Source organism: Danio rerio, chromosome 17, assembly GCF_052040795.2.
Source record: "Danio rerio strain M-AB ecotype USA chromosome 17, GRCz13ab, whole genome shotgun sequence".
Classification (NCBI taxonomy): domain Eukaryota; kingdom Metazoa; phylum Chordata; class Actinopteri; order Cypriniformes; family Danionidae; genus Danio; species Danio rerio.
The window spans coordinates 50,147,288-50,174,851 of record NC_141037.1 but is presented as its reverse complement, the minus strand read 5'-3'; the positions used below and the strand labels follow the sequence as shown (position 1 = coordinate 50,174,851).

Genomic DNA, 27,564 nt, shown 5'->3' with positions numbered 1-27,564 from the left:
AAGGCTGAACGAAAAATTCGAAGATGAATGACAACGATAAATGTACTTTGAAGTTAACTAAACACACCACTAACCACGCGTTACTCTCACTTTAAAACAATTTCCCAGAACAGCGTGTTTTAGTTTGTTCATACAAATAACATTGTCCCCCAATAACAAAAGATAAACGCTTATGTACGGCAAATTGACGTGAATCTTCAGAGAAAACTAGACGATAACAAAACCCAACTACTCTACGGAAGACATAAGTAAACTTTTACTTTACAGAAGCCCTCCCCGAGCTCCTGTGATGTCACGCCTGGCATGTGTTTTTCTGGCTATTGGCTGTGCCTCCCGCGAGCTTCTCAAGACACCGCTAGAAATGTGTCTCAAAGTCGGGATCTACTTCTGAAAGTTGATGGCAAACTTTAAACACCGCAGATATTCGGAGGTGAAGCACGATGCTGAGAAGAGACACATCGCGCTCTTATCAGGAGGTAATGAGCTTCCAAATGCGGTTATTAACGTTAGGTCCTACAGGGCTTTATTCATCCGGTCATGTGATCATAACAGCTGACCGCTTCTCTTACTCATGCAAAATTCAAATAACCGTATGAATATATTGTTTTTAATTGTCACTTGCTGCATTGTAGTTCAATGGAGAAGAGCGTCCTGAGACAGTAGAGTCCATTCGGGACAATGGTGTTTCTGAAGTGGAGCAAGATGATGAAGCCTGCGATCCTTTACCAGGTCAGTACTTTTCTGTCTGGTTCTGAATGTCAATAGAGATATTTTAGTATTCACTCACACACACACACACATATATATATATATATATATATATATATATATATATATATATATATATATATATATATATATATATATATATATATAGTTGAATATGTTTATCATTGATTTATATACATAATCAATAATTGGATTATTATCTTCAGACGGTAATTTGACAGGATTTTATTGTTGCTGAAATAAAAGAAAATGTAATCATAATCTTAAGGTAAACTATTTTCAGATACAGTAATCTTATCTATCTATCTATCTATCTATCTATCTATCTATCTATCTATCTATCTATCTATCTATCTATCTATCTATCTATCTATCTATCTATCTATCTATCTATCTATCTATCTATCTATCTATCTATCTAACATTGATTTATTAATTATGCTATAATTAGTTTAGGTGATGTAAATATATTTATTTATTTATTAAACTTTTACCGTCTTGAGATAAATAATCATAATTTAGTATAACCACTGAACCAATAAAAGTGTCCCTTCTCAGTACACAGTTAAAGACAGGACCCTATGCTAGATGTCTAAAATAACAGTTCGTCTTCCTATATCCAAAGAGATGAATGAAACTGTACTGAAGAAAATCCAGAGGCAACAAATAAAAACCACAAAAAAAAAAAAAAAAAAAAAACGTTTCACAATTTTTGTGGCCTTTGATGAAGCATTTAAAAGACTGAAGTGTGCAGATTCTCATTCCTGTTGTTTTCCTTCTCAATACATTACATTTTAAATGAACAAACAAACTGAATTGTCCCAAAAAGTAAATTTAAATAATATGTAAATACTTAACAATATGTAAATAAAAAATAATCAAAACAAAAAAAAAGTTTATTCCCCGTTGTTTTCCTAAGATGTGTGTGTTTGTGTGAAAATAATTAGGAGATAGCTTAAAAATTCACAGTTTATGGATAAATCTTTCTGGATTTAGTTGTGGGTTTGGGTAAAATTAAAATATATGTTTTTATTTCATAATATGTTTTGTTATTTTCCATGATGCTTTGAGAACATTTCTTTTGCATATAAAATTTGTCTAAATTTAAATTTAAGTCAGCGGCAATAGCCTAGTGGGTAAGTGAGCGGACATATAGCACCACAGTGCTTACGGCGACCCGAGTTTGATTCCCAGCTCGAGGTCCTTTGCCAACTCTTCCCCTCTCTCTGCTCCCAATATTGTCCTGTCTGTAATCTCCATTGTCATATCCCCTCAAAATATTTATATATATATATAAGATTAATAATAAAAAAAACATGGACCCTTTTCAAATTTCCGGAATTCTCAGTAGTAGAAGGCAGCCTAGTTGGGTAAACTTAAGAGTGCAGTGAATGGGAGAGTACAACAAATCATTTTTATACTATCCTATTTTAATAATACAAGAAAAACACCACAATGGTGTTATCAAGACTTTCAGAAAAAGAAAAAAAAATGAGTGAGATTAATAACAGTAGCCAGAAGAGAGATTAACGTCTGTCCATAGATGCTGCATTAGAAACACCTCACATAAGCGGCAATTTGTTTATCATGATTGAATGCAAAGATGATATATTACATTCATTCATAAATGCATTTAAATTTACATTTTCAAAATCTAAATATTAAGAACTTTCAAGGATTTAATTAAGATGCTGATGACTAGGGTTGTCACAATACTGGAATTCGATACCAATCAAATCTGAAATTTTAAAGACATGCATGTCCTGCGAACATGTGATTGGCTGTGAAGGTCATTAGTTCACTGAAATCCCAGCTGTTGACTAAGTGTAACCCCAGATACAGGGACACTGGAGCGTTTTAAAGTCACTTTGATCAGATGGTTTGTCTATTAGCTGACATCCGAGCGATCCACTGATAAATCGCTATATAAATTTAAACACATATATATATATATATATATATATATATATATATATATATATATATATATATATATATATATATATATATATATATATATATTTATATATACATATATATATATATATATATTTATATATACATATATATATATATATTTATATATACATATATATATATATATATATATATATATATATATATATACATATATATATATATATATATATATATATATATATACATATATATATATATATATATATATATATATATATATATATACATATATATATATATATATATATATATATATATATATATATATATACATATATATATATATATATATATATATATATATACATATATATATATATATATATATATATATATATATACATATATATATATATATATATATATATATATATATATATATATATATATACATACATATATATATATATATATACATATACATATATATATATATATATATATATATATATATATATATATATATATATATATATATATATATATATATATATATATATATATATATATATATATATTTATATATATATATATATATATTCACACACACACACACACAGTTGAAGCCAGAATTATTAGCCCCCCTGTTTATTTTTCCCCCCCAATTTCGGTTTAACGGAGAGAAGATTTCTTTAACACATTTCTAAACATGATAGTCACTCATTTCTTATGACTGATCTATTTTATCTTTGCCATGATGACAGTAAATAATATTTCATTTGATATTTTTCAAGACACTTCTATACAGCTTAAAGTGACATTTAAAGGCTTCACTAGGTTAATAAGGTTAACATGGCAGGTTAGGGTAATTAGGCAAGTTATTGTATAATGATGATTTGTTCTGTAGACTATCGGAAAACCTATGTAGCTTAAAGGGGCTAATAATTTTGACCGTTAAAATGGTTTTTAATATATTAAAAACGTGTTTTATTCTAGCAAAAATTAAACAAATAGGACTTTCTCCAGAAAAAAAAATATTATCAGACATACTGTGAAAATTTCCTTGCTCTGTCAAACTTAATTTGGAAAATATTTAAAAAGAAAAAAAAATTCAAAGAGAAATAGATTATAAAATAAGGAAACAGTGGATGTAGTAAGGTAGGAATTTTATTAAGACAGATCTGGAAAATGGGTTTTAGAAGAGTTATTAAAAACACACCTCCTGCTCACCATTTCTGTTTGATGTCAAAACTGACAGTTAAAGGGTTGTGGTTAAGTATGTTAGCCACACCCAATACCTCAGACAGACATAATCTCAGAATTTCACTGAAAACAAACAGGAAGCGCATTTTCAGATTTTAAGTTTAGATTAGAAGAGCACCCAATGTTTTCTTAATGACATTTACAAATGAAATGTTCACCACAAAACGAGCAATGTGAACTAAAAGAAATCAATATGGTTAGTTTTGATTACATGTGTACTTTAAAATGTATTCATTGTGTCCTTATCGAACAGATAGCTTAAAATGAACTTTTATTATATATTGCAGATGAGGACAATGTGGATAGCAATCTAATGCCCATTGGCTTCAACAAAGCTTGCCTGAAGAATGTTTTCACAGTAATCCTTGTCCTCATTTACTTGGCGCTCACGGCGGTGGCTGTGTTCTTGGCCTACCAAACCATTTCAGACTTCATGGACAAACTCAACCACCCAGTGATGTCCGTTTCATACAAAGAGGTTGAAGAGTTTGCTGCACCAGGTGAGTGTTTCTATTTATATGTTTAGTTCACCTCAAAAAATAACCTTTGTTCATCTTCAGAACACAGATTAAGCTATTTTAGATGAAGCGTCCTCATCCTCTATAGGCAGCAAGTGTCTTGAGGTGTTCAATAGAGCACCTTTGGGATGTGGTGGAACAGGAGATTCGCATCATGGACAAATCTGCCGCAACTTCGTGATGCTATCATGTCAATATGGACCGAAATCTCTAAGGAATATTTCCAGTACCTTGTTGAATCTATGCCACGAAGGATTAAGGCAGTTGTGGGGGCAAAAGGGTTCCAAGCTGGTACTAGTAAGGTGTACCTAATAAAGTGGCCAGTGAGTGCAATCTTTTAAAGTATGTTTGATCATTCTTTTGTTTGCAGGAATTGTTTTATTTCCTGGAAAGGCACATTTATTAAGCTGCATGCATCACTATCACGACAACATTCCACCTCTTGTTGCATTGGAAAATCTTGCGAAAAGAGAGTGTATGAAAGAGGAAGTCATCTACCATGGGCCGTATTCAAACCAGACAGAAGTATGTTTTTTAGATCGGAAGTTTTTCTAAAGAAATGGTACTATTATTAATCTTTTTTATGTAACATTTCTCTTTTTTTGGCAACAGAAGCGAGCTTTGGTGTTCAGAGGGCCGACTGACGTGAGGAACCGAGAGCTTATATTCCTTCAGCTTAGCCGAAACGAAACAGAAGAGGATTTCAGCGCAATCAGCTATATGATTTTTGCTAAATTCAGTGACATGCTTGAAAGGTAGATCCTAGATAGGAATGTTTACCATGAATTGGGTTTGTTTTACTGTTTGAATAAATTGTACTTTTTATTTCTAACCAGCTCAGATAAAGCTGCATTTATGATGGACTGTGAAAGGAACTACTCGATGTGGACCTTCTCTGGAGGCTTTAGGACGTGGGTCAAAATGTCTTTAGTCAGGACTTCAGGCAGAAGAAATGAATCAGTAGAATTTAGACAGGAGGTAATGAATATTTAATATTGTTTTTTTTTTTTTTGTTAACTTCAGCATAGTAATATAATAATTAGGGTCATAACAAACATGGAAAACAAAGAGATTGTATTTTTTTACAACATTCACATCAGTGGGCTGATATCTTAACATATCATCAGTGCAGAGCTCATTCATATTCACAATCGTTCCAAATATGGTCAAAACCAACCATGTCATATTAGAGCCAATCACTAGGGTTGGAAATAAATCTGTAAAGTTTGGGAACAATCTAAAGCCACATACTTTTAAACTGCGGCATCTATAAAGTGCCAAATGCTAAAATGCATAATATATGGTTATTGTGGAAGCATATTTGTGTGACAGAATAGGAATAATGAAAAATTTTAGTTTATATAGTATAATTATAAAAAATAGTATATATTTCACTATTAATACTTTTCACCATTTTCAGGATTTCAAGATTGCGAGATATATATACTCACCGTCCACTTTATTAGGCACAGCTTACTAGTACCGGGTTGGACCCCTTTTTGCCCTCAGAACTGCTTTAATCCTTTGGGGCATAGATTCAGCAAGGCACTGGAAATATTTCTCAGAGATTTTGGTCCAAATTGACAAGATAGCACCATGCAGTTGCTGCAGATTTGTCGGCTGCAAATCCATAATGCAAATCTTCCATTCCACCATATACCAAAGGTGCTCTATTGGATTGAGAGCTCTGGTGACTGTGGAGGCCATTTGAGTACAGTGAACTCATTGTCATGTGCAAGAAACCAGTCTGAGATGATTCGCACTTTGTGACATGGTGCGTTATCCTGCTGCAAGTAGCCATCAGAAGATGGGTACACTGTGGTCATAAAGGGATGGACATGATGAGCAGCAATACTCAGGCTGTGGTGCTGACATAATGCTCAATTGGTAGTAATAGGTCCAAAGTGTGCCAAGAAAATATCCCCAACACCATTACACCACCAGCAGCAGCCTGAACCATTGATTCTAGGCAGGATGGATCCATGCTTTCATGTTGTTGACGCCAAATTCTGACCCTACCATCCGAATGTCACAGCAGAAATCAAGACCCATCAGACCAGGCAACGTTTTTCCAATCTTCTATTGTCCAGTTTTGATGAGCCTGTGCCAATTGTAGCCTCAGTTTCCTGTTCTTAGCTGACAGGAGCGGCACCAGGTGTGGTCTTCTGCTGCTGTAGCCCATCTGTCTCAAGTTTGGACGTGTTGTGCGTTCAGAGATGCTCTTCTGCATTTCAGTTGTAACGAGTGGTTATTTGACTTACTGCTGCCTTTCTATCAGCTCTAACCAGTTTGAGCATTCTTATTTGACCTCTGGCATCAACAAGGCATTTGCGCCCACAGAACTGTCTCTCACTAGATATTCGTGTGTTATGCTTGAAAATCCTAGTAGATCAGCAGTTTCTGAAATACTCAGACCAGCCCATCTGGCACCAGCAACCATGCCTTGTTCAAAGTCACTTAAATTAGCTTTCATCGCCATTCTGATGCTCTGTTTGAACTGCATCAGATCGTTTTGACCTTGTCTACAAGTCCAAATGCATTGAGTTGCTGCCATATGGTTGGCTGATCACAAATTTGCGTAAATGAGGTGTACCTAATAAAGTGGAAGGTGAGTGTATGTATGTATATATATATATATATATATATATATATATATATATATATATATATATATATATATATATATATATATATATATATTATATATGTATATGCATATGTATGTGTATGTGTGTGTGTGTGTGTGTGTGTGTATATATATATATATATATATATATATATATATATATATATATATATATATACTTTTTTATTAATAGAATCAATAAAAAAGTGTGTGTGTATATATGTATATATATATGTATATATATATATACACACATATACACACTGCACATATATATATATATATATATATATATATATATATATATATATATATATATATATATATATATATATTATATATGTATATGTATGTGTATGTGTGTGTGTGTGTGTGTGTGTGTATATATATATATATATATATATATATACTTTTTTATTAATAGAATCAATAAAAAAGTGTGTGTGTATATATGTATATATATACATATATATATATACACTAGAAGTTACAAATGCATAACTTTTTAACATCCCAAAATGAAAAGACTGAATTTTGAGGTATAAACTCTGTTGTAATTTTGTAAACTCAGAATTTGTAGAGTAAAGAAGTTCAGAACTGTGTGATATAAACAGACAATTCTGACAGTTAAAAAAGCCAGTGTTGTGAGATGTAAACATAGCCTAATTAGATAAAAGGCAACATTTTGAGAGGGAAAAAAATGTCAATCACAACCCCGCAATTGTGTGAGGGAAAAAAAAACTGTGAGATAAAAATAAGCACTATATTTTTTAAATCCATATTCTGTTTTATTTTTACCCGACATGTTAATTCTAGTCTAGTGTGGTGAAGTACATTGACAAAAGGCCTCCACTGGAGCAAACCAACGAGCTTTTCTTCATCGTGTTCCAATGGCGGGATCCATTTATACAGCAAGTTAAAGACGTAAGTGAACACGCCTTCAAATATTCAATTAATACTTCAGATGCTTTGTAGACTGTCTAATTAAGTATACTTATATCTTCTTTTTAACAGATAGTGACAGCAAACCCGTGGAACACCATTGCCATTTTGTGTGGCGTCTTCATGGCCCTGTTTAAAGCAGCAGACTTTGCCAAACTCAGCATTAAGTGGATGATCCGAATCCGCAAAAGACACAAAAGGGCAAAAATGAGAGAAATGAACCAAATCAGCTAAAACCGGACAACATTACACATCTGGAGATTTTAATTAGGACCATTGGGACTCCTGAACTGCTGAACCATTTCAGATATACATTTTCTTAATGAATGTATTGCGTTTTAACTGGAGTGATTTTAATATTGTACAGTATTGTACAAACTCTGAGGCACATGATCAACAGTACAAGAGCAAAGTTTAATTATTAACTTCACACATTTGACAAGGTCCTTTGGTTATGTTGCATTTCTCGACCATCAATAAGTAACTCTTTTGCAATGTTGTCTTGTTTTCTTAATGCTGAGGATTACTCTTCACTGTTGCTGTTTTCTATTAACATTTCCATAAACATCAACTTGAGATGTGTTTTTTAATTCCAAACCTATGAAATTATTTCAGTGATTTAAAAATGTTTTGAAAACATTTGTTATTTAGCAATCATATTTGTAAGGGGCAGTTTGTGTGTTGTTACTGTGCCGTTTAACAATTAAATGACTGTCTGGCGTGTGTATTTTCAGATTGTGTAAATACATCTTTTCATGTAGTTTTTAATGAACATTAACCATTTATATTTATTAAAACCACTTTAATCATATAAATATTACGATTGACGCAGCCTCTATGATTAAAAAGTATTGATATTTAAACAATCCAATATCTCAAGCACAAGTAGGCCTATTACATTCTTTAGCCTACTCTTTTTAAAGAAACCCAGCTAACAAAATGTTTTTTTTTTCTCTCGTTGGGAACGTTTTCTTCATGTAAACAGACCATTCCCTCTGGGTTAAAAAAACATTCCTGGAACATTCTCACACAGTTTCTGTGTTTGCTGGAAAGTTAATGTGAAGTATAACTTTGGCTGTATTACACACAAGGTGTGCTCTCATAATTTGAAACAATATGTTTCCCCCAGTAATCCTTTGTTCTGATGATTTTATTGATTTATTGATCTTGTTGCGTTTTTATTTAAAATAATGTAGACCGTTAGCACGGGACTTTTACTTTAAAGTTTTGGCGGCCATTTTTGAACTACGCGATTTGTTTCCTTGTTCACGGTGGCAAGGCACTCATAACGTTACTAAGAAGCGAGGAATATGAATAGAAATTGTGTTTTTTCGTGGAAATCTGAGAAATTCAATCTCCGCGTGAATTGAGAGGTATAAAGTAAATATTTTTTTCAAATCCATAAGTTTTGCCACTTTCGTAATCCTAATGTGTGTTAACATTAGCCTGAATGCTAAACATCTGCACATTGAGCAACGCCGCTGCACGTTTGAAATATTGCGCCCATTTATTTTTATAACAGTCTAGCTTTCTTAAAGTTTACACTAGTATGTTGTCAAGTGATGTTTGCAGAATTATTTTCAGATGCATTAACCAAATAACGAATACAGGCAACAAACATGTCTTAACAGGAAAGAGATAATGTTACACATACTAATAATAAGACTGCTTGCCTTTTTAGTATTACATACGTTACTTTTTATAAGATTTCATTTTTGAATTGATAAGACATGCCAAAAAAAGTAAAAAAAAAAAAAAAAAAAAAAAAAACATGTTGTACACAAACTCAAAAGTGCACACCCTCATAACTTTGAGGCTCCTAACGTTAGAAGCCCATTTCAATGTGTATTGTGATTAGTTTTTTCTTATAAGAAAACATCGCACTAACACGAAAATCATCACATAAACAAAAGTGTCTTAAGACTATAGTTGATTTAGTTTTAGGCTTGTTATGTTAAAAAAATCACGTTTAAACAGCCAAATTAGTTTACATGTACAACCATAAACAGCACGTTGTCCTTGAGCGCCAAAACTTCTCTCATAAATGTTTGCAACTTTACAAACCAAACAATGATCCAAAACACAACTTGGCACACAAAATACATTGAGGTAAAGTTGGTTTCATATTCGCACATTTGTTTAGTGACAAATCCCTATGTTGTTTAACCATGGTACTCTGAATATTCGAGATGAAATCACATAAATGACTTCAAAACAACATTACCACTATTTAATTGACTGTGAACAATGGTGTACTTTGATAGTCATTGGCCGCTAATATGATTTCACTATTAGGAATCTGCAAGGAATACTTATATGAAACTATTATTAAGGGGAAAGTCTGAATGTGTGAATATAAAACCAGAATCCCACAGGGTTACGTTAGGGGGAAAGTTGGTTTTATATTTGTACATTCAGACTTTCTCTTTAATTGTATAATTTCAGAAAAATATTATTTTCAAATTCTAAATAGGGAAATCGTATTATCAGTCAAAGTAAAACGTTGTTCACAGTCAGTAAAATTGAGCTAATGTTATTTTAAATTCATATTTACATGCCATTTCAGGCCAAAATATTAAAAGTAGCATAATAAACATTTTAAATACATTATACACCTGTTACATGTTGTCACTGTTCCAAAATGGAGGAATGTTCAAATATTAAGCCAGCTGTACTTCAATCAGGCATACTACTTTTACCAAAAGCTATGCCCCCATATTAGATACCAGTCATACTCTCTTGAACATGCTCATGATGATTGACTTTATTGACAGAACAGTAAGTCATCCCTGTGGGTACTTATGTAAAATTTAAGAGTTGAAGTTGCTCAAATGTAGTATATCTTTCAATTGAAATAATCAGATATGTTTTGTTCCCAATTAGACATGGGCTGGTTTCTGACGGTATGATAACTTTGGAAAAACGGTTTCACTGTTTTACAGTATTGTTAGCTGCTGTAAAATAATTTTTAAATGTCTTAATAAAAAACAACAACTGCTTTCCTCATTTAACACAATATATAACATTTTAGGAAACATTTACAGTATTTTGAAACAGTAAACATGCCAGGGCTACATAATTAAAATAAACCATTGACTTCTGCTCTCTTCATGAGCTTTAAAAACACAGATTTCCCTTACAACATATAAAAAACATTTAAAAAAAACTCTACATATACCTTAGAAATGCTATAACAAAACATTATTGTCGTTTTAATATTCTGACTTCTCCAAACCCCACTAAACCTTGAAACCGGTCATCGTCCCATGCCTACTCCCAATATTTTGTTTGACAAAAGGACAATTTGAGTATTTGTTTAGATCTGTCCTGTATGCCTCAGAGGCAGATCCTACAAGGTGTTTTTGCATTGTACTGAAACTGCTCTGCTGTTTTATTTTATTTTAAGATGTGTTAATTGTGCAATAGGTCATTTTCTTCTGAATTTTTTTTTGTTGTTCTCGTTGTAAGTCTCTTCACATCCTGATGGCAATGTGTGGCTATTTTTTACAACTAAAAATTACACTTTTACAGCTACTTGGGAGTTTTGCACCAAAAATACCTTCATAGTTTAGGACCAGACCAGGAAAGGTTAATTCAATCAATCATTCAGTCTGAACAAGGGTGTAGATTTGCTCTTGACATTGGTGGGGACATACATCCCTATAGCGCATGCATAGAACAGAACAACTTGTCTTTCGTGCTTTTAAAAAAATGAATAAAGGCTTTAAATGCTTAATAATTTGAATTGAGGTAAAGTTGGTTTTACATTCGTACATTCCTTCATTTAACTGTCTCTATATTGTTTACCACGCTATTTTGAATATTCAATCAGAATTAGCAGCATGTAAGTATGACTTCAAAACAACATCAACACTATCTAACTGACTGTAAATATTGTTGTATTTTGATAGTCATTGGCTGCTAATTTGATTTCCCAATTTAAAATTTGCAAAGAATACTTTTCTGAAATTATATTACAAAGCAGAATGTCTGAATGTCCGAATATAAAACCAACTTTACCTCTATTAAATATGAATAGCAATTAATGCCTAGTTCACACTAGAGGATTTTAAGCCTGATTTGAGCCCGATTTGGAAGTTAACGAGCTCGCCGACAGATCGGGCTGTGATCGGGAAGAAATCTGCGGGTGCACGGCGCTCGCCGCTCTTTATGTGTGAACTACTGAACAACGCATCAACGAGGCTCGCTGACGCGTCGCCGACACCTCGCAGACGGAAATCCAACATTCAGCATGCTAAATATTCCAGAGCAGTCGGCCGACTCAACCCCACGTGTGGTCAGATGTAGTGACGAGCTGCAGCCAATGAGAGAGCATATCAGCATGGGCTGAATGCCTGTGTGCTCAGGAGCTCAGCAGAAACATCTGTGATTGGTCAGAATGGGCATCAGTGCACTCGCTTCATTCTGCGTTAGCACAGACATGAGAGTAGACTATATTAACAGTGGAACTAGAATTCTGTAACTATTAGAATTACCATACTGCTCATTCTGACCGTTCTCATATAAAACGCCATACTGTCACAACATATTTACATTCAAAGCTATTATTGAGATATTAAAATTAAGCTTTGAATGTTTGGCATCATATTTAATGACACCATTACCCTAAAAATATCATCTTTTTTTGGTAATACAGCCTAAAAATATTTAGTTAAGATACTAAAACACTTAAAGGTCTTGGCTTTCATTTTCACTTTCAAACAGGAGCTATTCGGCACAGAATATGCTGTTTTGAAAGATATCTAAAGTAAATTGATGTTTTTGCCATCAGAAAGTTTTGTTTATGTTAGCAGGAAGTTGCCAGGCAAGAAAATGCACACATATTTAAAGTCAAAGTGAAAAGTATCAGACATGCATGCAGTCATTTTGACCAATATGGTAATTTAAGGCAGAAATGCTCAGTACTGTACTGTTTTGTAATAAAAAGAAATTTATTGTCAGAAAGAAATACACTGATAGTTAGAAAACGGCAGGGTGTTATAAATATGTTAGTTTTATTTCAAAGAGTTATAAAATTACAAAAATTAAAAACTCTCTGTGTATCTATCCACTGGAACCTGCAGATGAGTGATTAATCCGCTGATAAATCAGCTGATTTGACAATGTTTATAAATGCTTTCTCCAAAGCTTGAAACGCTGTCTGTGATGTAATCTGCACACAAGCAGCCAATAGTGTTTAGCTTTTTCTGACGACTCCGCCCTCAAAATTTCATTGGCTGTGGTTTGGTAGCTTGAATGAGCTGATGGGGAATGAGTTGTTGTCAGATCATGTAGTGTGTGACCCCCCTCTTGTGGATCGTTCACGGAGTGTTGCGTAGTGTGAACACCTCAGAGATTAAAAGACACAAAGTCAAGTCATGTAGTGTGAACGGCACAGCGATCTGCTGATGTTTAAAATCCTGTAGTGTGAACTAGGCTTAAGGAAACATGTTTCATGCTGTAAAAATCAATTAACATGATTTTACTGCAATCTGGCTCTGAGGAGGTATGAATGTAGAAAAATTTAGAGAGGCACGTCACTAGTTTAACCGTTTTATCCTTTTTATTGGAAACTAAATTTCAATTAATTGCACAGCATTGGTTAATATTATTATGGTGGACTCCAAGTGAAGCTTCTCACATCCAAACTTTATTACAGCTGTTGTTAACAGCACAAATAGGCCCAATCAATGACACTGTCCTTGGGCCTCATCACACACCCGGCGCAAGGTGCGACGCAATTGTTGTTAGCTAGTTTCAGCTTGGCCCAACGCAAAGCGCGTTAGTCATGCGCCTCGCTTACACACTGACAAAACGTAAAATAATAACGTTTCCTTGTGATGTCAGGCTGGAGGATGTGTACCTGCAAAAGACATTATTCAGTCTGAAGTGAGTGAGTGAGTTGGGGTAGGGTGTCTGGGGATGTTTTCTGTCTGATGAATGAATAGGCTGGATACCCATTCATTGGCGGTCACTTTTGACTGGGAACACCACAGGTGTAACAAGGTTGATTAAAACACTCAAAATTCAACGAAAGGGCTGATCATCACTTTTAATCACGACAGGAAGGTTAAACCAAAGTCAACAAAAGTATCTTTTTGCTTATGCACACAATAGGTAATTTTCTCCATAATGAAAACATTTTTTCAAAACATCAATCAAATCTAGCATTTGTGGTGGATTAGGTTTACACCAGCATCTAGTAATGGCGCTTTTATTTCAAGCAAGGATGACAATACATATATATGACAATACATATATTGTTTTTTTCTTCCATCGACAGTGTAAATACGATCAATTGAAGTATTTAAGATAATTTCTAAAATGCTATCTATGTATCGCTTTCAGAAAACTTCCCCAAAATATGTGCAAATGGTTAGTGTCCTGTGATCCGCAATTGCTCCAACAAATAATATTTCTCCAGCAAAACTCTCTCCAATACTTTGCTGTTTTTTTGTTGTTGAAATCTTGTTAGTCAGATGTAAAAATGTAAATGTCAGCTAACATAAGAATGTGTTTTAAAATATTTTAATTGTTATTTACTGTCTGAAAATGTTGACAATACGTGATTGCAGGATGCAAAAATGTAGTTTATTATATCTCTGTAAAAGTTATTGCAATTTAGCACCCTCTTTTGTCTCATGTCTCAAGAATCATTGGTATGACATGCTGTTTAAAAAACACGTTTCCAAACCTTTCATTTTCATTCCATTTCCCTTTAAACAGAGCTTTTAAATGTAATCGCTGTCCAATGGCTCCTCAAACTGTAAGAACAGTGTTGGTGCAATGTTTTTCCAAATGGCGTTTGAAGTTGAACATGTCTAGACTTGACCCTGGCCTGCAGGGGGTTTGCGGTTAGCTTCTGTGCTACACTTTCAGCATGCTGCATTTAGTCTCCTGACCTGAGAGCTGTTCCTGGTTTATGTCCTCTGGCATCTTGTGCCGGAGCCAGAAACACTGACCCTGAAACACTGTGACCCTCTTATTTTTCCGGATGGAGTTTGTCCAGCTACATACATTGCTGATGCCACACTGTCTAATGTAAGATTTGGCAGTACCTTTGCATATGAGCCTCTCCAGTATGAAATGAACAAGATCAGTCATCTTTGAACTATGTGCATGGCTGACTCTGAATGCTGTCGCTGGCTACATTATAACCAGTGTTGCGTATTCAGATGAGCATCTAGCAAAAAGCTTTTTCAATCTCCTTTTTTATATATATTAGGGTTGGGCGATGTTGACCAATTTGGCATCATATGATGTCTTATGTGAAACATTGCGATGGATGATGGCATTATTGATGTAAGCGGCGGTGAATTAAGTATGAATAATTAATTCATAAATAATTTATATTAATATTTTTAAATTATCAATAATTAATAATCATTTTAAATTAATAATAATTCTTAAATTATTTGTAGATAACCCTTTCAACTACCTGACCCGCTTAATCTTTGTTTTACCCATAACCAAATCATGAATAAATAAAGATAAGTTGCACACAAATTACCATTAATCACTTTTTCAGCAGAACTCTGGCATGAATAGGCAGAGTGATCTGTGTCATTGTAATGGCGTCGTCAATGGTGTTATAATGGCATTGGCTGGTAAAAAAGGTGCACAACCAACCAACAATTTTGAGGTTTTCGTTAAAAATATTAAAAGTACAAGCGTAAAAGTGAAAGATTGAGGCAGTGTACTGACACTGACACGTTACGTGATAGACACACCAATGTGGACGTGAATTGTTTTCGTTCTAAAATGCCATTTCACAATTAAGACGTGTTAGTGTAAAGGGGCTTAAGTGTGTATTTTTCACAAGCAGGTTGCTGCTGCAACAGGAACGGGGAGGAGAATCGCAAGGCTCAATAGTGTGATGTCTATCTAATATAGATATTTTATTTTACTGTCTCATCCACTTACGTTGTGTAGATTTGCAGAGATGGACAAAGACTATAGAATACACAAGACGTGTCACTTGGATAGTTTTGAATGGAGAATAGTGTAACGGTTAGTATGGTGAAGGAAGCCCCACATTCTAGTACAGGAGCCAATCAGCGATTGATATATAGACCAGGAGTGTCCAAACTCAGTCCAGGAGGGCCGGTGTCCTACTGAGTTTAGCTCCAACTTGCTTAAACGCACTTGCTTAAATGCCGGGAAGCTATCTGGTACAGGGATGTCAAACTCAATTCCTGGAGGGCCGCAGCTCTGCACAGTTTAGTTCCAACCCTAACTAAACACACCTGATCAAACTAATTGAGTCCTTCAGGCTTGTTTGAAACCTACAGGTAAGTGTGTTGGAGCAGGGTTGGAACTAAACTGCAGGGCTACAACCCTCCAGCAATTGAGTTTGACATCCCTGATCTCCTATCAGGTGAAGTTTTTTTTTCCCTCTCCGCTGTTGCCTCTGGCTCGCATGGTTCAGGATTGGTAGATCTACGCTTCGATGAATTTGCTCTTCAGTGTTTGAACTCTCAGTAATGATTTTAAATTACACTGAACTGAGCTAAACTGAACTGAACTGAACTTAAACTCTAAAAACTGAACTACACTGTTCCAGTTACTATGAACATTTATGTGAAGCTGCTTTGACACAATCTACATTGTAAAAGCGCTATACAAATAAAGCTGAATTGAAATGAATTGATCTAGTATATAGTCAGACCTTGATTAGCTGGTTCAGGTGTGTTTGATTAAGGTTGGAGCTAAACTCTCCAAGACACCAGCCCTCCAGGACCGAGTTTGGACACCCCTGATATAGACTGACGATTCTCAAGGGGCTCAGACTAGTGTGAACTGATTTGAATTTCTGCAAATTTTGGTTGACTCACTGAAACATTTAGAAATTAAACTAAAGACACAGTTGTTGTTATATTTTATTGTTGATTCCTAATATGAAATTTGATTATAAGCTTGGTAACCAATTTTGGGGAATTTGCTGTTTCAAACATGGCCACCAAGTGAAATTACTTGCCTTAAATGCACTTTGAGATGGATTATGTTGAAGTTTGTATGGAGTATCACTTTTAAATTGGAAGCATTTCCAATGTATGGCCAAAGTCAACAAGCAATATGTCAGATATTGTTTATTTGAAGTCTCTTTAGTCAATCTGTCATATTTTTTCTAGTATTCTCTTCACACACACAACATAAACGTTCAATTTTATTTGATTTCCATGTGATTTTCCAGTGTAAATACCTCAGTGTAAATGATTTTTTTATGTACAGATGTGTTGTTATCTATCAATTATTCAGTTTCACAGTTATTTGGAGTGCATTTACAGAAACAGCTTATTTTAGCTCATTATAGATTGCCTTGTAAATCTAAAGTTATGTTATTGTCTCAGAATTGTGTTTTAGGAGGTTTGATGGTTAGAGAGTCAAACTTGTAACCCAAAGGTTGCAGGTTTGATTTCACAGAAAATCTATTTTAATGAAAAAAAATGTTTGGCAAGCACTTTGTTAATGTTTTGGATTTTAAGTTGCATAATGTGATTGTTTTCTTTTTTTTCTATGCAGAATCCTGTTGATTTAAGCTGGCCTGAGACAGAGTAACATCTTTCAAGATGGTTAAAGAACTAAAATGCATTCTTTGTGAAACCGTCTACAACTCCAAACAGGTAAACTCTGTGATTTAAGCATACACCTTTTCCCAGTTCTGATAGAATGTGATAGCTGTGTGGAAATCTGCAATTTAGTTGCTCTTGTATTGTACAAACCTGTTTGACTTGTGCATATGCCATGTCCTATTTTTTTAGGAGATGGAAGAGCACATGAGAAGTATGTTGCACCACCGAGAGCTGGAGAATCTGAAAGGCCGGTAAGAGGAATTGAAACACACTAATGTTAAGTCTGTGCATGGAAAAACCTCAATATGGTTTTTGGCACTAATGAAAAGCATGTGCACTATAAGGCACGTGTCTTCTTTAGTCAGTGGAGAGATAAGCCGAGGCAGCTGCCTTAACCCAGAAGTATATATAGGTACATTAGAAACAACTGGCAGGACTGACAAATGACAACTGCCTCATGTGACTATTATGTGCATCTCTGGAATGTGAAAAGTGAGAATGACATTTTTAAATGAGGAGGGTACTGAAATCTGAAGTGCAAAACACATAAACACCAACTTGTAGAGGTTTGCTATGTTTTAGATAATTGCACCTCATGCTCTTTATAAAATCAATTTAACTTAGTTTCGAGCTGGAGTTCACAAACTTGATTGTAGAGGAACTCTGTCTTGCACAGATTAGCTCCAATTTGAGTAAAACACTCTGATTAAGGTCTTCAAAATCACATCAACTGTTTTCACAGCTTTTTAATTGGTATGTTCTTTTAAGTAGTAGAAATATGAGTTTTATGAATTTGGATGTACTTCATCCCCCATCACATTACCTACCTGCATTAGTTGCAAAACATCACTCAAATGAAGTTTCAACCGTGGGCTCACAGTATTGTAAAGTGTAGTTGAATTTCAGAATCTCAGCGGAAGTAGTAGGTCCTCCTTTCTACCCCAAACCCCAGAATTAAAATGACCACTTGTGTGGTTTTAAACCTTTGTGAGTTTCTTTCTTCTGTTAAACACAAAAGAAGATATTTTAAGGATGCTGCTTGCTTGCACTTATCGTCTTTCATAGTAAGAAAAAAATGACTATAGAAGTCAATGGGTTCGAGCCGCCAGTATTTTTCAGAATATCTTCTTTTATTTTGAACAGAAGAAAGACATTTAAAGGGTCACGAAACACCAAAACACATTTTTTGAGCTGTTGACAGTCGTATATGTGTCCCACACTGCTAAAAACACTATTAGGACACCTATATTTCACTAAAAAGTGTAAATTGGTTGTTTTTGCGTAATTTCAAGCAAATTCGTACTTCCGGTTTGAAACTAATTTTTGAAGCTGCGTCACGGCCATGTCATAATAACGTTGTATTCCAGCGTGCAGACTGGGCGTCTGTGCCAGAGTGTGTCTTATTACGTCTTACAGTATGTTGCATTAATGCATGAGTAAGGCTTGGTTCAAACCAATCAGCGCGCTCTATTGTGCAACTTCATTAATATTCATGACTGTCACAGTGTAGATGGCAGAGTCGCCACGTTGTATTGGCAAAACAAGCGTGAAGTGTTGCTTTTATAGTTTGCTGCAGTTAAGTTTTGTTTTCATTTTCTCTCTGTGAGAGCTCAGACTCACGTGTGGATTAACAGTGTACGCAACGCGCGACAACAATAACTTACGTGTCTAAGGAGGATTATTGTTTACCTGAGAGCTGTTCTCATCTGCAAACGCTGAGATCTGGATTCGCTTGTAGTCTCCTCTAAATAAACTCGCGGCTCTAGTTGCTGTGGATTGTCCTGTCTCTACAGATTTGGTAAGTGAGCGACCAGTGCTCTTTGTTTATTCAGTTCGTATTTTATTCGTATCAAACAAACTATTGCACCGAGTGTAAACAAGTTAGCACTAACAGTTACAACCAAACTATAACCTCGTGTTGGATTTTGTGACCGGAATAACACACGTGGCTTTCTGACACTACCTGCCGTGTGCATCTAAGTTTCCGGGAAATGCGGAGGTTTTTTTTTTCTCTCATTCGCCATGCGGTATCAAACATTGCATGAAAAATACACGCTTAGAGCAGTTCCTCGAATCAAATATCACGTTTGTCATTAGGGACATGAATGAATTCCCTGAATGAAAGAGCCAAACTGCAGTTAAAGTCCATCATTTAATAATTTGGCAAATAATTACAATAAACAAAGTCACATTGTCCGCTGTGGGTGTGTGTTTTGACTCTGAAATTCAGCGCGCCCAAATAGACACTCCCACACCAAGCCTCTTTTCTTCCTCCGACACTCCCCCCTAAATAGAGCTGGACACGCCCACTTTTTTGACTTTTTCCAAAGTAGAGGTGTGAAAACACCCTGCTGAAACGAGGGGGTTTCATGGCCCTTTAAATAGGTTTTGAACAAGTGAATGGTGAATTGAAGTTTTTGTGCGAATTTTAAACCCTTTTGAAAGTTTACAGTTTTTAAATGTATGCCTTGATAAGCACATTGAAGTTTAGATGTCAATGAGCCTGATCTGGCCCCACTGGTTTAGATTATTAATCAGAACAATTTTATAGAGCTAGTAACCAATACTTTGCTTGAACAAATGGAAAGTCATTTTAGAACATAGTGATAATTCTGATCATAATTACAATCACACACACAAACCAAAATATTTTGAAATGCCGAATGCTGACTGAAAAATGGCAGGCTGCCCTGACACCATTTTTTAGGGGATAGACCAACTGTCAACAGCAGGAATCTTATCAGCTCACAGGTTTGGCACTGAAGATAGCAGCTATATCAGAGAGGGGTTTTTAAGCCGGCAAATGTAAGCAGATCATATTACAGCTTGCTCAAGAGTCCAGCCCCTGTTGCAGTCCTAAAGAGCAGAAGAAGGAGGAGACAGAGAACGGGGTGTGATTTAATACACCAAAATTCAACAGCTCTGCCTACCCACATCTCAGAGCACAGCGGACTCCATCATGACAGCGTGCTAAGGCTCAGCAGCTGCTGAGCGGGTGGTCACCCCTCTGAGCTCAATGTCTCCCACTGCCTTCTGTTCATGCCTTTTCCCCTTAAACCAGTTGTGAACCCCATGAAGATAAACCACAAGATCAGGAAGATTGCATTGTTTTTTTTTCTGTTTCAGTAACTAGTTGGATTTTATTTTTATGTTTGCAAAGTCAGTTTGCCTCCTGATCTCTTAAAAGGAACCTAACTGATTAGACGATCGCTCTGAGAAGCAGTAGCCATGCCTGAAGGAAGCATTGAGCAGCCTTTCTTCTCCTCTGTCCCCAGGGACTGTGGACATGAGTGCCGGGTCTGCGGCATAACAGAGGTGAGCCTGACCGACTATGCCAGTCACATCTCCAGTCCTTCACATAAACAGCGTGTTGACAATCAGAAGCGGCAACACTTAAACGAAGACCAAGATGAAGAGTACTTTGACAAAGACATTGTGAGGCTCATTGAAAATCGCAAAGAAATGATCAGGTAAGTTTTTGTCTGCTATGCTTTTTTAGACAATAATAGTGTTTGAAGACTCGCCAGTTATCAGGTATTTATTAGGTGGTATGTTTTTGTAATATTTTTAGCATGTTTTTGTAAGTACAACAGCTCTATATTAAACTGTTCTGCAAACATTTCTGACACTGGAGTCTGCTGTCCTTGAGGCCTTAAACAGCCATGACTGCAACACTTGCACTCTCACACTCTTGGATGCACTTCCCCTACTATACCCCTGCAGCTCAATCCTTAAACAGCATGGGCCGTATGTCTTTAAATAGTCTGACCTCAACAACTATTTTTATGCACCATGCTGTTAAAGTAATAGATGGGGGTTATTGACTTAAATCCTACCCAGATGCCCTAAGAGTCCATAAATCATTTAATTTAGATCACGGTGAGAGGTTGATTCTTTAATTGTGGCTTGATTTATTTTTCATAAGATAAAACAAAGCATTTATGTGCCTTAATATTTCTGTGGTCAGCCACAAAGCAGCCTTGAAGATCTTAACAAACAACTGCCATCAACTACAAATTTTTAAAATCAAGGCAAAAATTATTTAAATGAAAAAAAGAAATAGTTTCTAATTAATCTAATTATAAAGGTTTGATGAAATAACTTGTCTTAAGATTGTCTCTGGTAAAATTGCATTGATCTACCGTCATGTTCACCTATCCTCATTGTGAAGTTTTTAAACACCGTTTATAGCTGTTATATCATTCTGTCACCTTTATACATTGACCTCCCATCAGGAAAGAAGAAGCTGCTGCAAAACAGGCTAAAGAAGAGCAAGAAAATATAAGAAAGTGGCAGGAACTTCGAACAAGAAATATGATGTATCAGCCCTGTGGCCCTTGGGACCGGCCATATTCTAACTTTCCGCAGATGCCCAAGAGGGGTAGAGGCTCTGAATGGCAGAATTCAAGATTTTCATCCCCTGAATGCAACAAATGGTTTAACCCTAGCCGACAGGTTAGGTGTGCCACATGGCATGCTGAAGGACCCCCTGACTTTCAAAAGTGGGGGTCTTATGGTCGTCAGGGAGGGAGCTTGCACAACCAAGGAAATGTCTGGGGTGGTAAGCAGGGCAAATATGGATTCTGCCCTCCACATCTAAGACAGCAGTTTCCCTGGAACAACAGTCGAGTTAATGTACCTTGGGGTCAGTGCATACCATCACATAAGTTCTTTACATCTTCTACAAGAGAGCATCAGAAGACACCCAACAGATTTGAGAATCAGACACAAAGTGAACAGAGCCTTGAAGAATCTGGTGATCATGATCCCAACAAAGGTAAGGGTCAGAAGGCAGAGAAGGCTTATCGTTGGGCACCATATCCATCAGCTAAACTTGGGGATCCCTCATCTCAGACTAACCCTCACCCACCATTAGATAAGTCAGATGTAAAATCTCCTGAAAACCTAAATGCGCAAAGTTATAACAAGGGCAGTCAGGACATGGAGAGGAAGTCTAAATCAGATCACAAACGCTGGCATCATAAAACCACTTTCTATGAAGAGAGTAATTCCATGGAGCAGAAGATTTCTTCTAAGAATGTTAGCGGTTGTAGCAAGGACAGTTTTTCCTCAACCTCCACCACTAGAAGGACAGAGACGCCCACCAAGCTTTCTGAAAATTGTTCAAAGAGGCCCCTCAAAAAAGCAGGAAGTCAAGATTCTGTTAGCTCTAAAAGTTCTAAGCATTCACATTCAAGCTCAGAAATCCCACAACATGGTTCGTCCAGTGCACAGCAAGACAGACTGCTTTCGGAGATGCTAAGAAAAGCCAAAGAGACTTTGCTTGATAGAAATACCTCTATTGACACACCTGGCCCAGACAGCTGCCTTATAGGATCAAATAATATGCAAGTAGAAAGTTCAGAATTAAACAAGAATCAAGCATTACATGAAAGTAAGAAGAAACTGCAAAAGAACAGGGGACAAGAAACACATGGTTTTGACAGGCGCGTCAGCAGTGACCAAGAGCAATTAACCAGTACTGAAACTAATATACAGATCAGCAATGTGCGCAGTGAATGTAGGTCATACCTGCAGTCCTTGCAAGTTAGTACCTCCACTATAGACCACGAAGATGAGGAGGACAGTGGTGAAATGGAGGAAAATCCACACATACCAGTACAAGATCAAGTAATGGAAACACTGGATGAAGGTTTGTGCTTAGTTGGTGAGGGCTCCCACAGCAATCCATCCCAACAAACAGCAAGTGACTCTGTACCCTCCTTAAGTACACTTGCCTTGCCTGCATGTCTCCAGAGGGATCTGAACCGCCATATGGGCACCAAAGTCAAAGCAGCATCTCATGAACCCAACTTAAATAATGCCAGACGTGTTAGGAACGTGAGTGACATGCGAAAGAATGAGGCTGAGAAGGACTCTGGACTTAAACCCACCTTGCGTCAGCTCATCAGCTCCTCTGGCTCCAGACGGAATGTTAACTGGGACCAGGTGTACCAGGAAGTGAACCGGAAGAAGCAAGGCAAGGGCCTACCAAGGTACTACATTAAGTTTTCAGTTTTTTGCTGTTTATAATCATGAAATGTTTCAAGACTGAGATGCAGTTAACATTTTATATATCTCTTTATTCTTACCCTAACTCTGTATTTGTTCTGGATATTGTTAGATTTGGTATAGAAATGGTGCCCTGTGAACCTGAGGGTCTTAACCAGATGGATGAAGATGATGTACCTCTATCTGAGGGCTTTCATTGGGACTCTCTGTTTGACTCCAGTCAAGTGCCTACCCGCAAGCGTAGCTTGTCTGAAAGTAATGTGGTCAAGGATAGCCCTGCTGGCTCCAGCTCCCTCCTCAATGCTGTCGTACCACTGCGAGACTCTTCTGCTTGTGGATCCTCACAGCCAGCAAAGAGAGAAGAGTTGCAGGAGTCCCAAGGTCATCTGGAGTTCCAGAGTTCAAAAGGGCATGCCAAGGGTGTTGAGGATGTTGAAATAGATGTTGACTGTGCATCAGACACTGAACTGATTGATACGCAAGGAGCTGGGAAGAAACGCAGAGCTCGTGGGGTAAGCATCATACTTTCCATTGCGGATTATGCTTTGCATATTTTAAATTACAATAGCTTTGACGCTAAAAATCTTAATAAAGTCTAGCTACATAGTTGTGTCTAATTGGGTTTTTTGCATAGGATGTTGTATCTCCAGAGATTCCTAATGAAGACCGGAAAAACAAGAGGCAAAAAATTAAGGCCAAGAAAGGTACAGGAAACAAGTTAATGCTATTATGTAAACAAAACTGATATTTCCATTTTGGGGGGTATTTTTATGCTGATATGTATTGTGGTTTGCAGAGCGTTGTCAAGTGGATCAGTTGTTAGCTGTGTCTCTCCGTGAGGAGGAGCTGAACAACTCTCTTCAGGCAGTAGATAATAGTCTTATTCAGGCACGTGCTGCCTTGCAAGCTGCCTACTTGGAAGTACAACGTCTTCTGATGGTGAAACAGCAGGTAAGACTAAACAACAACAATGTATTCAGTTTTATCAAACTCTGGCAGGGCTGTAACGTAAATATAAATATATTTTTACAGGTAACCAGTGAGATGAACTCTCTGAGAACTGAGCGCATTGAAATTCTTCAAGGAATGCAAGGTACACTAGCAAAAAAGCAATAATCTTGTAATGATGTATAATAACTTACCTTTCATGGAGTTCATGCTATACAATTGGCATGTAAATATTGTTTATTGGAAATTTACAGTATGGATCATATTTAAATACATATAGACGCTAACTGTAGTCTCTGTACTCTTCGGTACTCTCTTTCAGGTGAATTTGAGCCAAAAGAAAGACACAGGAGCTGTGAGGAGAGCTTGAACACTTCATCAACACAAGTTTCTCAGATCACTGACAACTCTGTTCATCAATCCTCAGATCCCCATTCAACCACCTCAAGCTCTTCCCAGCCTGTTACTGTTAAACAGGAGCCTGTTTCACCATGTAAGCCCATTTCGGAGCATAACCTTGTCATCTCCCCCAACCCAGGAGCTCAAAGCACCGCTTCTGTCCAAATGACGTTTGCAGCATGTCAAACAGGTAAGTTCCAATCACAGAATGGCAGTTTTAAAAGTAGTATTGCTAACAGCATTGATTAAATGACAGTTTATTCTTCATTTAAAATAGAAACTACCACCAGGAACAACAGTAGGATGGACACTTCACAGGATGCCATAAGCAAAGCTTTCGAGACCTCTACATTAGATCACAGATTAAAGCCATCGCCCGTCAAAGAAGTTTGTCAAAGCTCTCAAGATGGGTTAGCCAACCCTTCTTCCCCACTCATGTCTGCATCCCTCTCTCCCAAGCCACTGTCTCCCTCTAACCTCTCTGAAAGCAATCCAGTTAAGCGTGTTCGAAAGCTAAAAAAAAGAAAGTGCCTTAAGAAAGCCAAGGGGAATGAGCAGCCTGAAATCAGTGAATCTGAGCTTGATTTAGAGCAGCCTGCTCTTCGACCAATCCGCAAGTACCGATCTCATCGGCGATCCAGTGATCTCCTCACCTCTCCCCCAACACCAGAGAAGAAGGATAAGAATGAGGAGATGGTAGTGACTGAAGCTTCAAAGCCACAACCACAGGGAATAAAGCTCGCCAAACCACCGTTGAATGAAGCCAATTCTGATTCATCTGATCTGGAGATTGTAGAGCTTCCCCCCTGTGCCCACTGATTTTGTCAATTTAGATTCTTCAGACCCAGAGGAGATGCCTGAAAAGGCAGCCAAGGAGCCAGCCACTATGCACAAAATAGAAAATCAAGCGATAACAGATCCACAAAATCTTGCCTGTAATGAGGTCACCTCCACTAGTGAAATTGGCACTAGAAGTATAGTCAAGGCTATTGAAAGGTAAGTCTGATGCACTATTTGGACTGATTTTTACGCATTCTTAACACATTACAGCAAGGGTATCCAATACTACTCTTGAAGGACCACTTGCTTCAGTTGAAACTCCTGCCAACCACAAAGCCATGGAGGTTTCTAGGTCCAGTCCCAAATGGCACCCCTAGTCTGTCTTCCATTGAAACCATGCTTTTGAAGCAGCTTTGATTGTTAGAAGTGTGTAGGTACATAACGAGCGTGTAGGGTACATAAAAGACAAAGGGGCCACTCGCAAAGACATTACTGAAAGTAAAAATGATGAGTGGGACACCCTACTGTAATTACAGTAATGGACCCCTGGAAGGGGCTATGTGGCGCTTGGGTTAGATTTATTTATTTTGGAATGTGCAACCAAAATTCTATTACATAAGTGAGGGTGTCTTTTCTCCATTGTGAATCCAGAACTGCTGACAAGAACTGCTTAGTACTTTGGTCATTTATTTGACTAATCTGGCAACCGTTAAATTTCGCCTGCGAAATGGTTTGCATTTGTGAATAAGTGCATAGTTTGTTAGTGTACCTTTCGGGACGCAACTTAAATCTTTGGACACCATTAAAAATAACTGCTCACTTATAATGTGCACTATTTAGGGGTATGGGTGCAGGTTTGAACTCTCCTGCTCGACAGGATACCCTTGGATACCCTTGTCTTAAAGTAATTATTGGAAATGAGAATGAATATTAAAATTACCCAAATGAAGATTCTTACAGTAACTTCGGGTTTACAGTAAATGAGAAATATATTGGTATTGTATAATGTGTACCTATGAAAATAAGTTAAATAATAGTATTTAATACTGTAGTATCCTAGTTTCCTAGTGTCGATTTTAGCACAGTGAACAAAGTTAATCAGACTCATCGTAAATTGATTCTTTTAAAATGAACACCCTAATAGATTAACAACGAATGTGGGACTTTCCTTTTTCATCTGTAAGATCTATAAAGTAAAAAAAAAGAATTGGAAAAACAAAAGATAGTGTTTTGCACATATTCAGATGTTGGATTTTTGAAGATGGTAGGAGGGAAAATGAGTGGTGATTGGAAAGACTACACAGACAAATAAAGCTTCGTAAAATCATGTTCGCTTACAGATATTCTGGTTTGGTGTCTGCATGACCTCCGTGCACCTTGATTCTGTCCACTGCTATTGAATTTTTTTTAATTAACCTATTAAAATATTGCTTTCATTTATTTTTGCAGTGAAAAGAAGTCAGCCTCAGCGATGTTGGAGTCCAAAGTACCTTCAGGTATGTTATATGCTGTTAGATGGGAAAGACAGTTCCTAGAACTATTGAAGTAAAACCCATTTCTTTCCACCCAGGAACTTTGGAATGATTTAAGTTTTAGGAATACCATAAACTAGCTCCAGCTTCTGTACTTAAGTCTAGCCCACCAAAATAAGAACTACAGTGACGTAAGTTTACACTGATAAGAGATCTGGTAAGAAAAACTGGTATAGACAAAAACTGTTTTGTCTGTTCCTGTAACTACCTGTAATGACAGCACCTTCATATGGATGCTAAAACAAGTGTATCATTAATACTGTTTATCTCAGCTAAACTCGTCTTCTCTTAAATATACAATGTATGTTGCATACAATTCGCTA

General features: G+C 36.4%; 2 protein-coding genes across 2 annotated transcripts in view; both read left to right on the top strand.

The window, feature by feature from the left end:
* Positions 1 to 294: 294 nt before the first annotated feature.
* pacc1 (proton activated chloride channel 1) lies at positions 295 to 8,813 on the top strand. The gene is made up of 8 exons (NM_001291762.1): positions 295 to 476; positions 633 to 729; positions 4,200 to 4,412; positions 4,801 to 4,955; positions 5,043 to 5,185; positions 5,267 to 5,408; positions 7,873 to 7,980; positions 8,071 to 8,813. Exons 1-8 carry the CDS (start codon positions 441 to 443, stop codon positions 8,230 to 8,232), a joined length of 1,056 nt encoding a protein of 351 aa, NP_001278691.1. The 5' UTR covers positions 295 to 440; the 3' UTR covers positions 8,233 to 8,813.
* Positions 8,814 to 9,240: 427 nt separating this feature from the next.
* Positions 9,241 to 27,564, top strand: part of znf106a (zinc finger protein 106a) — a 30,749-nt gene continuing 12,425 nt past the window's right edge. The window contains 13 exon segments of the mRNA XM_087291024.1: positions 9,241 to 9,371; positions 17,521 to 17,621; positions 17,760 to 17,821; positions 20,846 to 21,040; positions 21,806 to 23,566; positions 23,695 to 24,094; positions 24,217 to 24,286; positions 24,379 to 24,533; positions 24,615 to 24,675; positions 24,853 to 25,119; positions 25,207 to 25,730; positions 25,732 to 25,925; positions 27,159 to 27,205. Coding sequence (XP_087147150.1) covers positions 17,568 to 17,621; positions 17,760 to 17,821; positions 20,846 to 21,040; positions 21,806 to 23,566; positions 23,695 to 24,094; positions 24,217 to 24,286; positions 24,379 to 24,533; positions 24,615 to 24,675; positions 24,853 to 25,119; positions 25,207 to 25,730; positions 25,732 to 25,925; positions 27,159 to 27,205 — 3,790 coding nt within the window. The 5' untranslated portion in view covers positions 9,241 to 9,371; positions 17,521 to 17,567.

Excerpts from the sequence above, each read along its gene's own strand:
- pacc1 (NM_001291762.1), top strand. The coding sequence starts at position 441 with ATGCTGAGAAGAGACACATCGCGCTCTTATCAGGAG. Across the intron at positions 730-4,199 it reads AGCCTGCGATCCTTTACCAG|ATGAGGACAATGTGGATAGC; the intron begins GTCAGTACTTTT and ends TATATATTGCAG. Across the intron at positions 4,413-4,800 it reads TGAAGAGTTTGCTGCACCAG|GAATTGTTTTATTTCCTGGA; the intron begins GTGAGTGTTTCT and ends TTTTGTTTGCAG.